Below are 12,976 nucleotides of genomic sequence, written 5' to 3'. Positions count from 1 at the left end.
GCAATTCCAGAATTCTTGTCCCCAAAAGTGTAGTAAAGAATGACCTCAGGTTTTTGTGAGGGCAAGATAATTAACAGGGATAAATACTCAGGGACAGAACCACTGTTCTGGTATCTTTCATGGGCCTGGAGGGGTGAGCGTGGGGGAGGCAAGGGGTGTTAGAACACCTCGGGAGGAAAAAAAATATTATAAGCATACCATAAATGTACCATGCCAGACTAACCATGTTGTTATAGTGGTAGCTGGGTAACAGTCACACTCAGGAGGTGGAACCTTACAGACACAGAAGCCAACTTCCAACAGGCTCCTTTACCCAAGAGAGTTTTCTCAGAGTCTGTGCTATGTTAGCACACCATGTAAATCTCCAAAAGGGGGTACTAGAATAGAACCTTCCTAATTTATTTCATCACCGAATCTATTTTTCCACAGGGCAGCTCTTGATCCTAGTGTCCTACACTTGGGGAAACAGTGCAGTACTCAAGTAACATGTAGCGTTTGGTTTCCATTTTCTCTTGTAACAACGAAAATACACATACGCTGTAGGAGGACCTTCTCAATACTGTGAAACAGCAGAGGGATGCTAGCCCTGCTGTCCAATGCAACAGCCAACCCATATGTGGCTCTTGAGCACTTGAAGTGTGGCTAGTCCGATTGGAGATGTGTAGTAAGTGTAAAATACACACCAGATTTTGAAGAGTCAGTACCAAAAACTGTCAAATATCTCATTAATAACTTTATATTGATTACATGTTGAAATGATAATATTTTGGATAGACTGAGTTAAATCAACTACATTTAATCATTTTTAATCACTTTCAATGTGGCTGCTAGAAAATTTTAAAACTACATATGTGGCTCCCATTTGCGGCTCTATTTGTGAAACTCACATCTGTTCTCTTCTACAAGATAGCCACTAACGGCTTTAACCTGGCAGCAGAAGTTTTCATGAAAATGAATGCTTAAGATAGACAACTCGAAGTATAACTAGAGCCCTCATTAATTACGTGGTAATTTTTTAGAGAGCAGTTAACACACAATGAAGAGCCACTCATTAATGTTTACGCTTGCATATATCTGTTCATTCAGATACATCTCCAAGCTAAATATGGGGTTTTATTTCATATGTGATTCTGACTCTAAGTCAGTCTCTCTCCCTCCCTCTCTCTCTCTTTCACACTCACACACACACACACACACACACACAAACTATTTCCTATAGGGACAAAAAAAAAAAAAAAAAAACCCAAACAGGAAACAAACAGGAAGTCCTTGCAAACTGTGTTTTCACGGTCTTTGGCAGTCAAGGCTTGTGTATCTTTTTCCCTCTCTCCCTCTCCTTCCTGGATATTGTGTGTGGAGGAGAAAGGCAAGGAAAGAAAGGGTCATCTGCTCTTTTAATCATGCTATTCACCAACCCCCACCCCTGGCAAAGAATAAAAATACGGATGATTTGGTTTTCATTTTAAATTATTTTTTTCAAATTCAGTTCAGGGGGGTAATGGATACACAAACGCAAAAGAGGTGCAGGAAATTCTGCAGATAAGGGACTTTGCCATTTGTGGAGAAGTCCACGTGGAAATGACAAGCTTCAGTACTTTGAGAAAATAAAAGCAAATATATTTTCCACTCCACAGGCATCATCCATCAGGACTCAATTCATTACCACTTGCAATTAAAGAAACAAGGAGAGAGAGGGCACCCTCCCTCAGTATGTGATTTATGATAATGCAGGAGGCCCAGATATTTAATGTAGCATGAATTTTGTTTTTTTTAATTTTCCCCACAGCGGTACAAATAAAATGACCAGGTTTCTTTATGGAGGAGAAGCAGGATAAACACAGCCGCTGTTCTCCTCTCCTGAACAGCTGCACCCCGGCTAGCCTGTCTTGGACCTGGGATGTGACTGCAGAATGGGTCCAACTCCTTCTGCTGCTGACCTTGAGATCTGCCCTTCCACCCAGAGCAGAGTCCAGCCTTCCTGAGCCTGGAGCTCTTAGCTACCAACTGACATGGATGGAAGGGATAAGGAGAAAGCCTGCCCTCCCAGGTGACAGGAGGTCACATGATTAAGCAGAAACAGGAAAAAAAAAAAATCAGAACCTACTATTTAAGAGGAGAAGGACAAATTGCTGAATCAGGGGTGGTTTGGGATTAGTGGTCCCAGGAAGCAATAAAACCCATGACTAAGATGCCTTTTTTTAACATCTTTATTGGAGTATAATTGCTTTACAATGGCGTGTTAGTTTCTACTTTATAACAAAGTGAATCAGTTATACATATACATATGTTCCCATATCTCCTCCCTCTTGCGTCTCCCTCCCTCCCACCCTCCCTATCCCACCCCTCTGGGTGGTCACAAAACACCGAGCTGATCTCCCTGTGTTATGTGGCTGCTTCCCACTACCTATCTATTCTACGTTTGGTAGTGTATATATGTCCATGCCACTCTCTCGCTTTGTTACAGCTTACCCTTCCCCCTCCCCATATCCTCAAGTCCATTCTCGAGTAGGTCTGTGTCTTTATTCCTGTCTTACCCCTAGGTTCTTCACGACATTTTTTTCCCTTAAATTCCATATATATGTGTTAGCATACGGTATTTGTTTTTCTCTTTCTGACTTACTTCACTCTGTATGACAGACTCTAGGTCCATCCACCTCACGACAAATAACTCAATTTCATTTCTTTTTATGGCTAATATTCCATTGTGCCACATCTTCTTTATCCATTCATCTGTTGATGGACACTTAGGTTGCTTCCATCTCCTGGCTATTGTAAATAGAGCTGCAATGAACATTTTGGTACATGTCTCTTTTTGAATTATGGTTTTCTCAGGGTATATGCCCAATAGTGGGATTGCTGGGTCGTATGGTAGTTCTATTTGTAGTTTTTTAAGGAACCTCCATACTGTTCTCCATAGTGGCTGTATCAATTTACATTCCGACCAACAGTGCAAAAGGGTTCCCTTTTCTCCACACCCTCTCCAGCATTTATTGTTTCTAGATTTTTTGATGATGGCCATTCTGACGGGTGTGAGATGATATCTCATTGTAGTTTTGAGTTGCATTTCTCTAATGATTAAGGATGTTGAGCATCCTTTCATGTGTTTGTTGGCAATCTGTATATCTTCTTTGGAGAAATGTCTATTTAGGTCTTCTGCCCATTTTGGGATTGGGTTGTTTGTTCTTTTGATACTGAGCTGCATGAGCTGCTTGTAAATTTTGGAGATTAATCCTTTGTCAGTTGCTTCATTTGCAAATATTTTCTCCCATTCTGAGGGCTGTCTTTTGGCGTTGTTTATGGTTTCCTTTGCTGTGCAAAAGCTTTTAAGTTTCATTAGGTCCCATTTGTTTATTTTTGTTTTTATTTCCATTTCTCTAGGAGGTGGGTCAAAAAGGATCTTGCTGTGATTTATGTTATAGAGTGTTTTGCCTATGTTTTCCTCTAAGAGTTTGACAGTGTCCGGACTTACATTTAGGTCTTTAATCCATTTGGAGTTTATTTTTGTGTATGGTGTTAGGGAGTGTTCTAATTTCATACTTTTACATGTACCTGTCCAGTTTTCCCAGCACCACTTATTGAAGAGGCTGTCTTTTCTCCACTGTATATTCTTCCCTCCTTTATCAAAGATAAGGTGACCATGTGTGCGTGGGTTTATCTCTGGGCTTTCTGTCCGTTTCCATTGATCTATATTTCTGTTTTTTGTGCCAGTACCATACTGTCTTGATTACTGTAGCTCTGTAGTATAGAAGATGACTGGTTTTTAGCAGCATTAAACGTGCCTCCACAACTCACGCTGAGATGCTGGGCTGAGGCAAGCTTTCCTCCACCCACCCCCTTGCCTGCCTTATCATTTGCTTTCCTTGCCAAGTTTATACCAAAATCACCTGGCCTTGGCGAATATGAGGCTTCGTCATTTTTCTATCGATTTGGGACAGTGTTTCCTTCCAGGTCCCCAAAGGAAGGCCTTATATCCCGTGGAGAGTATATTTCTATTGCTCTATGTCATGCAGTTCTGAGGCCTGAATTAAAGTGCAGACCAAACTCAACCCCAAATTACTTTATTTCCCAGTTCATGTTTTCTCTGCAGACTTAGCCTGCAGCTCCTTTTCTCAAGTTACTGGCACTGTAATCCTTTGTTTCCAGGGAGCAAAATAAATATTTCCATTAAAAGGAGCTCTCCAGTGAACCAGCCTATTCCTTTGTACTCAGCCCCAGTGAATCAGAACTTTCTGAGGCACAAATGCTATAGTCAGGATTGGTTCTAGAATATAAAGAACATACTTTGTTTTTACCCATCAAGTGATCCAGACTCCAAGCTCTGCATCCAGACAGGGAGATTCCATTTGGCTGAAATGCCTACTTGAAGTCATAATTGAGCATGGTTTTGTATGCACGTAATAGGTACTTAAAATATAGCTTCCGGGCTTCCCTGGTGGCGCAGTGGTTGAGAGTCCGCCTGCCAATGCAGGGGACACGGGTTCGTGCCCTGGTCTGGGAAGATCCCACATGCCGTGGAGCGGCTGGGCCTGTGAGCCATGGCCGTTGAGCCTGTGCGTCCGGAGCCTGTGCTCCACAACGGGAGAGGCCACAACAGTGAGCGGCCCACATACCGCAAAAAAAAAAACAACACAACATATATATATATATAGCTTCCATTTTAAACATATAAAGTACCTGCCTATTATAAAACTCTCTTATATCCATTTTATCACTGACTACCCTGTGAGGTGGAGAGGGTGATGGTGATGATGATGGTGATTATAGCTACCCATGGAGGTCACCAAGCAAGGATTTGAGATTTCCAAAACAGGGCTCTTTGCATTACTAATGTTTTTTCTTTTAATCATGTGTTCCCTGAACATGGCTATAAATCACAAACTTACATTTGTTGCATTGAAATTATTGAGATTTGCTCTCTACAGAAATTCAAACAATTTGAACACTGTCTTGATTAAAATATTAAGTGTGTCAAAGAAAGTTAAAGATACAAATTGCCATGGAAAAGTTCCAATTTATCACAGGCCAAGAAAATGACTCTGTTTCTCAGAGTTATCAGAAAGTGAATACAATTATCTTAATAGTGTAGTCAATTACCTAAAGAAGCACAGGGGAATATATGCTCTCAAACCTCTGTTCTCAGTTACCAGGTTACAAATGGAATAAAAAAGTAAAATCTGATGAGTGAAATGGGATTAGGCAAAATAAAGATACATGGTGGGGGGGTACATGAAAGAGAAGGTACATAATTGTGTTAATGAAACAAAATACACGGAGTTGTAATACTTTCCAAAACTTCCTGTTCTCCAAGTATAAGGCAGTCTCCCCCATTGTTGAGAGATTCTTTCAATCTATCCTCAAATTTCCACTGTTACCTTCAGGTTTATAATTGTTCGTATCACATATAGTAAATAACATTAAAGTTACACTAGTGGTGGTGAAAATACCCTCAAGAGGCAACACACTTCAGCGCTATTCAAAAAAGAATATTAGGGACTTCCCTGGTGGCACAGTGGTTAAGACTCCACGCTCCCAATGCAGGGGGCATGAGTTCGATCCCTGGCCGGAGAACTAGATCCCACATGCGTGCTGCAACTAAGACCCAGTGCAACCAAATAAATAAATAAATAAATATTAAAAAAAAAAAAGAATATTACATTGAAGGGAACAGGTTGGTTAATTAAACAAGAAGTGACATGCCACACTTTTCTACAGCAACACTAAAGGGTCTTTTTCCCACTTCTTGGGAAAACAAGATAGAAGAAGACCTACCCAAACTTGTAATTCTACTCTCTCAGGAAAATAAAAATATTCAACATGTTTAAGTGCTAAACAAGCTTACCCTTGTTTCTAATTTACTGAGGTGTCAATTCATAAAGACACAAACATGGCCTTTTCTTGGATTTGACAAAATGGTTGCCTTTTCACAATGATTAGCACAACAACATGATAGTTACCATACTGGACCTTAGAAGGGCAGGTGAGCAGAAATGAGTCCAGTTTTTCTGAAGTTCCTAGAGATGAAACTGGTATGTTGAGCTAGATGATCACTTCTTAGTGCTTAGGTCTTAAGGATGAATGGTGGAAGGATCAGCAAACAGAAACAGAAGCTAACTTCCTAGGGTATTTTGTTCACTGCTGTATCCCCAGGTTCTAGTCTAGACTACCAAATACATACACGTGGGAAGTGAAACCCTGGGTCTCAATCCTCATTCTGCCCCTTCCTAACTGTGAGACTTTGGATCAATTACGTAAATCACCTTGAAGGGTTGCTGGACGATGAAAAACGCATGCGTTCTATAAAGCCCTGTATATTGAATGTTTATTACCGTCAGCCTATAGGGGTCAGATGAAATGAATTTAAATCCAGATGGTGGAAAGCAGCTACCACTATCATTTCAAAAGGAGACTACTTTGTAGAAGGCATTTTGTCTTAAGGCTTTCTGAGAGGTCCTTGACCATTCATGAAAGAACTTGTAGAACCCAACTTTGGGAGTCACCTGAAAGCTGCTATTTATGGGGTATTGCCCCAATCTGAGTATGTTCAAAGATGAACAATTGAGGCCAATTTTATATACTTATATCTGAGGATGTGAAAATGAAACAATGAGCTACAAACATACATGCTTTTCAAAACCACTTTGTCCTAGTTTGTTCTGATGAGTGCAAACATAAAGAAAGTCAGAAAATATCCAAACAGTTCTTACCTTTCTTCAGCCCCAGATTCTTCGAGAATCTTGTGAATGCTAGAGATCCTCTTTCCAGAAAAAAGAGCGTGCATACACACACACACATACACACACACACACACACATTTTTAGGCAACAAAGTATTCCCCAACTCCTCCCAAAGTTCATCTATGAATCAAGAAGTTAGGAACTACTGAACTGAATAAGCGCTTAGGTATCTATCTATCTATCTAGATACATATCTAGATATATATACATCCTGATGTAAACCTAAGCACTTAATGATACATATTCTACATCTATCACGTATATCCAAATATTTAATGACTATTTAAATAATTGTTAAATATTATACAGTATGCAATTTCCTCCTCACTCTGATATATGTAATTGACACCGACCAAATTCTAGAAAATGGATAAACTCATGTTCTGAGTATTGAAGTGACAGATGCTCCCACAATGTTCTGGAAACACTATTTACTTGAAGTAGTTTTACAGCTTCTATGTGTTTATGGCAGGGCTGAATTTAATAGGACAACTTGGCTCACTGGGTATTGTAGACAAATTCTAGTGGAGCCTGTGTCTTGGAGGGTAAGGTGATCAGCCAGGGAGTTCACGCATCTCTTAATCTTACAGTATAAAATTGAGCAGCGTTCTTTTCATAATCCCTGGTCCCTTTCTAGGCCACTGTGTGCCTGTCCCAGGGGACACAGTATTCCATCCAAGGCGGAAATAACCCACCTTCATGGTGGTTACCCTGATCTTTGAGATGAGTGATTTTTTCCACGAGTATATTTTACAGTTCAGCTAATAGCTTCATAGGGATTACATAAGCATTTAAAAAATAACTCACAATAGACAGTACACAGCTTATGCTTCAAATTGAGAAAAACACTTGACAGTATAACACTTGCTACAGTATTTGTTAGCCTGTGAGTTTTGCTATTCTAATTGAGCTTTCGGAAAGAAAAAGGAACCCAGGAAGAGAGACGCTCTAAGATCTAAGGGAACTTGGAATTTGGGGGGTTAAACTAAGTTATGATATGACCTCTTTAAAGTGCCCAGGGTAATGATAAAAAATAGAGATTCATATGCAAATTTCTCCATTCATTAAAAATCATGAATTTCAATAAGTAAAGGCAAAGGACAACCAAGAGTTTCCCTTTTTGCCCTTCGGCAACCTGACACATCCCTTCCTAGCAGTTTGAGCTGGGCAATTACTTTAGTTTTCTGATCGTCTTTTTTTCTGAATTTAGGGGTGGAGGGCACCCACAAATGGTCAAATTCTCTCTCCAACTGCAAAGGTATTTTTGGCATTTCATTGCCATAGTCCACATTTCAATTTTGTTTTCTATCCCGCAAGTGAAAGCCAGATGATTTCTCTTTCCCTTTTTCCTCTGATCTCTGGTCTCACATCTATTCCCTGAACTATTCCATCTCTAGGGGTTTTAGAAGAGTTGTGGTGTCTTTATGTTTGCAGGTTCTCACACTGTTCTCCCTTCAATCAGGTATCATGTTGCCTTCACCTGCTTGCTCCCTCCCTTCCGACAGCAATGTTAAGGCTCATGGTTTTGATACCATTGAATGTGGCTTATGTGGAAACTGCCAGGTAGTAAGCTCAGGAAATCTCAGGAACCTTCTGCAGGGCCACGGTGGGACACGGAGCCTTCTAAACAAAGACGCTGAAGAGAGGGAACTCAGCCTGGTTGGGCTGCAGCAGATCAATCAGAAAGCACACCGTCCCGGAGAAGCCTTCATACAAGCTGTATATACTTTCAAGGACCCGGGAACCAGCCTTGAATTCCTCGGTAAACAAAAATTCAGCAAACCTAAGAGAAGGAGAAAATATGAACAGTTTTCACATGAGTGTTTCCATATTATTGGCCCTGGGTTGCTTCTTCCTCCTCTCCGCTAAGTTCAAGTTTTAGCATCATTCTCTTTCCAGATGTGTATAATATCTTAAGGAAGCTTTCTTCCCTGTTAAAAAACGGAGAAGCCATTATGCCATTGTGTATGTTTCACAACAGATCATATTGGCAAGCAAATTCAACTATTTTCAGCATTTGCAAAGCAAAGCAGTTTCTGAGGATTTCATTCCTTCTGTCATCCGATAATTAAAAGTAAAAAAGACAGATAAATAGCCATACTTTTATTTATCTTGAATAGAAGCAAGCTGATATAGGCCTCTGGCTTTAAAAACAGTAAATATGCTGTGTTTCTGCAGGCATATTATTTCTGAGCTAGGTTTCATTTATATGTGACAGAGAGCAGAGACTGAAAATAAATGGGCAAGGTTTTATACAATCTGTGCTTTGGGCAAACCAAAGAATAAGATGAATGGGAACAGGCAAGCAACATTTTATAATCATGACATCAAACGGCAAACTCAGCTACAAGATAGATTACTTTTAGGACACCTGCCTTAAAAATAAACCACTGACCTCTAAATTCTCTATGAGAGATCTTTTTTTCTTTTACCTGTATTTGCCACAAAGCCTATTCAAATCATTTATAACGAGTAACATTTTTAGTAGCTTACAGGTTTTAAAGTGCTGTCACCTCCTTACAGACTTCCTCTATCCATTCCCATCAACAACAAAAATAATCACCACTTCAGAGGCTAGAGCTCACAGGTTGAAAAGGCCTGACAGCTGATTCTGCCATAAATTGATTATTGCTACTACACAGGGGGTCCTATGAAGAGTAATTACTTGTTTGATCTTTTTAGGGCTCTTAGAATTGACAGTAGCTTAAAATAAATCAGCAGGAAACATACTGCAATTCTGTCTGGGACAATTTTTCTCTCAACTGTTTTCCTGAATATGCAACAATTTTTAATGGAAGTCAAAATTTGAAACAGTAGAATAATGATGCATCTTAAGAGTTAATTCAAAATTTGTAATTACACACTGAAACTTCGTGGTATAGCTTCAAGGAGTCTTAACTGTTTTAGTGCTATGGATCATTTGGCAGCCTGGACTCCTTCTCAGAAAAAAAAAAAAGTCTTCAAATATGTAAAGAAAAATACACAGGATTCCCAAGGAAATTAATTATATTAAAGCATGGTTAGTAAAAAGTTTTCAACCGAATTTGTGATACAGTGATATATGGATTCTTTATTAACACATTAAATAACAAGATCTAGTAGTGGGTCTAATAACTGCTGACATTTCTAAGTAGTGATGGGAGTAAAATACATTTCACAATATCTGCAACAAGACTAATAACATAAGAATATCTATGACATCTATTGGTGACAGAGTCACAGCTACTGCAAATTCAGAATTGAAGGAAATGCTACATTTCAGCTTGAAATGTAATACTTTTCTCAAGTAAATTCACTAATCCTAGATTGCGAAGTCCTGGTGTAGCAGGAAGAGGAAGGGCTTTGGGGTTGCAATATGCAACTCTGATAATTTCAAGTTAGATGACCTTTGGCAAATTTCTTAATCTGACTTTAAAACGGTGAAGTTGCAGAATTGCATAAGATTATCTGTAGAGATCAAAGATACCATATATTAGGGCTCTGAGCAAAGAGCAAGCATTCCATACATGGTAAACAGAATTTTTTCACAAAAACATAGTATAGCAGAATATTTGTAAAATAGAGACAACCATCCCACCACATTTTAAGAGAAATCCACAGTTAATTTTGCTCCCTCCTTTGACCTTTTTCCCCCCTAGAGTTAGATTTATTTATTACATTATTGAAATCATAGTCTGTATAATATTTAGTATCCTACATTTTTTTATTTAAAAGTAATATGATAAACATTTTTTGTGCTTTTCAAAATAACTTCTAAATGATATATAGCAATTTACAAGAGTACCCGCAGTGTGTGAGAGTAGCAGTTTCATTGTATTCTGACCTACACATGTTATCATACTAAAGTGAAAATGATTGTTTCCAAAATTTACCCAATGGTGCAAAATTCAAACAAACAAATTCATTTTTCTAAAAAGCTCTGTCAAAATAGAAGTCAGAATGGTAATTATGGAACTAAAAAGAATTACAGACACTGATAACATTACATATCAAAACCTATTGACTATGACCAAAACTGAACTCAGAGGAAAATTCATTGATCTGAGTTGTTGTTGTTGATGTTATAAAATGGAAGGTATTCTAATTAAGCACTTTTTAAAAACTGTAGAAAATAACAAAATAAAGGGAAGGAATACTGGAAAATCAAAAATAAAGGCAGAAAACAATGAATTAGGAAGCAAAAGAGAAAAACAAAAATAATTAATAAAAACCAAAAGCCAGTTCCTTGAAAGGATAAGCAACATAGACAAAATGCTGGTGTGTCTGGCCAAAAAGAAAAACCATTAGGAATGTGAAATGGCATGTAATCACAGACATGGGAAATTTTAAATATCATGGAACTATACTGTTAGAACTTTATGTCAAACATTCGAAAATACATATGAACTAGATGCTTTTATAGTAGTTTATTCACTACCAAAAATAATTCAAAAAGAGGTAGAAAACCTGAATAATTAAATAATCATAGAGGAAACTGAAAAGGTGGTCAAATATTTTTCTGGAACCATAAATTCCAACTCTGTGTTAAAAGAGTAGTAGGCGATGACCAAGTAATGTTTATTCCAGGAAGGTACATATTGTTTGACTTTACTGTTTTAGGAACGGCCAAAGGAAGTCTCCCCAATTTGGACCACACCATATTTAACTTTGAGTTATGATGAAGTGGAAATTTCAGTACACTAAACAATTAAATGCAATGCCCAAACAAAATTCAGATATAACCTGCACATTTTCAGTCCTTACCTGTAAGTGAGAAATTTAAGTTGTCTGAAGGGCCCTGTAATCCCAGACTTATAATTAAGACTCTGTAAACTAGGACCAGTCTCCCAGAAAAATAGAGGGGTTGTTCTGATTTTTTTTAATAGGCTTTCTAGAGAATGACAACCCCGATGAAATTTATTCCAAAGGTGATATCACATTAGCCTAAGTAAGATCCCAAATGACTTTTTTTCCCTATATTTGGGAAATAAAGGGTCAGGTTGCAACCTAAACAGATCAGGGAGCCATGAATCAAAATATATTAACAGACTTCCAAAACAATGGAGCTACAAATGGGGGACTCACATATGTTAGTATTTTTCCTTCTGTGCATACATGCAAATATCATAAAGGGTATTTTATGTTTTTTTTAAAGATCGAATATTAGAAAAATTGCCTTGGGAAGACCTCTCTGACAAAATGACTTTTGAGTGATGGTCTGAATGAAGTGAGAGAACTGGGACATATATGTAGAAAGTGAACATCACAGGTGAAGGAGACAAAAACTTCAAAGGCCTTGAGGTAGAGATTGTACCTGGTATCTTAACAGAGTCACAAGGAAGCCACTGTGGTGCAAAGAACCAGGAGCAAGACAAGTAGGGCATGATATCAGAGACGTAATGGGAGGCAAGATCCTGGAGGGCTTTTTGTTCAGAGAACTGACTTTGGCTTTTACTCTGATTCATGTGGGAAGCCATCAGATTATCCTGAACAGAGGAGTGTCATAATCCGACATGATACACATTATAAGAAGCAAATTTAAAAGATCACGGTGAGGGCTTCCCTAGGGCTTCCCTAGGGCTTCCCTGGTGGCGCAGTGGTTGAGAGTTCGCCTGCCGATGCAGGGGACGCGGGTTCGTGCCCCGGTCCGGGAAGATCCCACGTGCCGTGGAGCGGCTGGGCCCGTGAGCCATGGCCGCTGAGCCTGCGCGTCCGGAGCCTGTGCTCCGCAACGGGAGAGGCCACAGCAGTGAGAGGCCCGCGTACCACACAAAAAAAAAAAAAAAAAAAAAGTTAAAGTAACTTCTAAATTGGTGGGAGAAATGGGTGAAGGGGTACAAATTTATTTTAAAAATGAAAATAAAATCATAAAAGTATTAAAAGTCAATGTAAATTAATATTTTTATAATCTTAGAGTGGGAAAGGTCTTTTTAACTATAACACAAAGTCCAGAAATCTTGAAAGTTTGACAACTTTACCAAGAAAAATACTTAAAATTTTTGTCTGGCAAAAGACCATGAACTAAGTTGAAAGAAAAATGGCAAAGTAGAAAAATATTTACAGCATATATTGACAAAGAGTTACAGTCCTCAAAATAAGCATCACAATAGGAAAAAATGGGCAAAAGACAAAGTTTAAAATACCTCTGGATTTAATGACTTCAATTTAAAAATTTTTCTCATAGTGCACAGAAAGGTATGTATTGGATATTTGGGACAATTTTGTTTGTATTAGTAAAGATTGCACATATACCAAGTGTCCAT

General features: G+C 38.6%; 1 protein-coding gene across 1 annotated transcript in view; it reads right to left on the bottom strand.

Moving 5' to 3' along the window:
- Window positions 1-8,357: 8,357 nt before the first annotated feature.
- Window positions 8,358-12,976, bottom strand: part of LANCL3 (LanC like family member 3) — a gene marked incomplete at both ends in the record, with an annotated part of 91,936 nt that continues 87,317 nt past the window's right edge. The window contains one exon of the mRNA XM_079726966.1: window positions 8,358-8,517. Within this exon, the coding sequence (XP_079583092.1) occupies window positions 8,358-8,517 (160 nt within the window). The remainder of the gene's footprint in view (window positions 8,518-12,976) is intronic.

This window comes from Hyperoodon ampullatus (genome assembly GCF_949752795.1).
Source record: "Hyperoodon ampullatus genome assembly, chromosome: X".
In the NCBI taxonomy this organism is placed as follows: domain Eukaryota; kingdom Metazoa; phylum Chordata; class Mammalia; order Artiodactyla; family Ziphiidae; genus Hyperoodon; species Hyperoodon ampullatus.
This window is presented reverse-complemented; position numbering and strand designations above follow the sequence as displayed.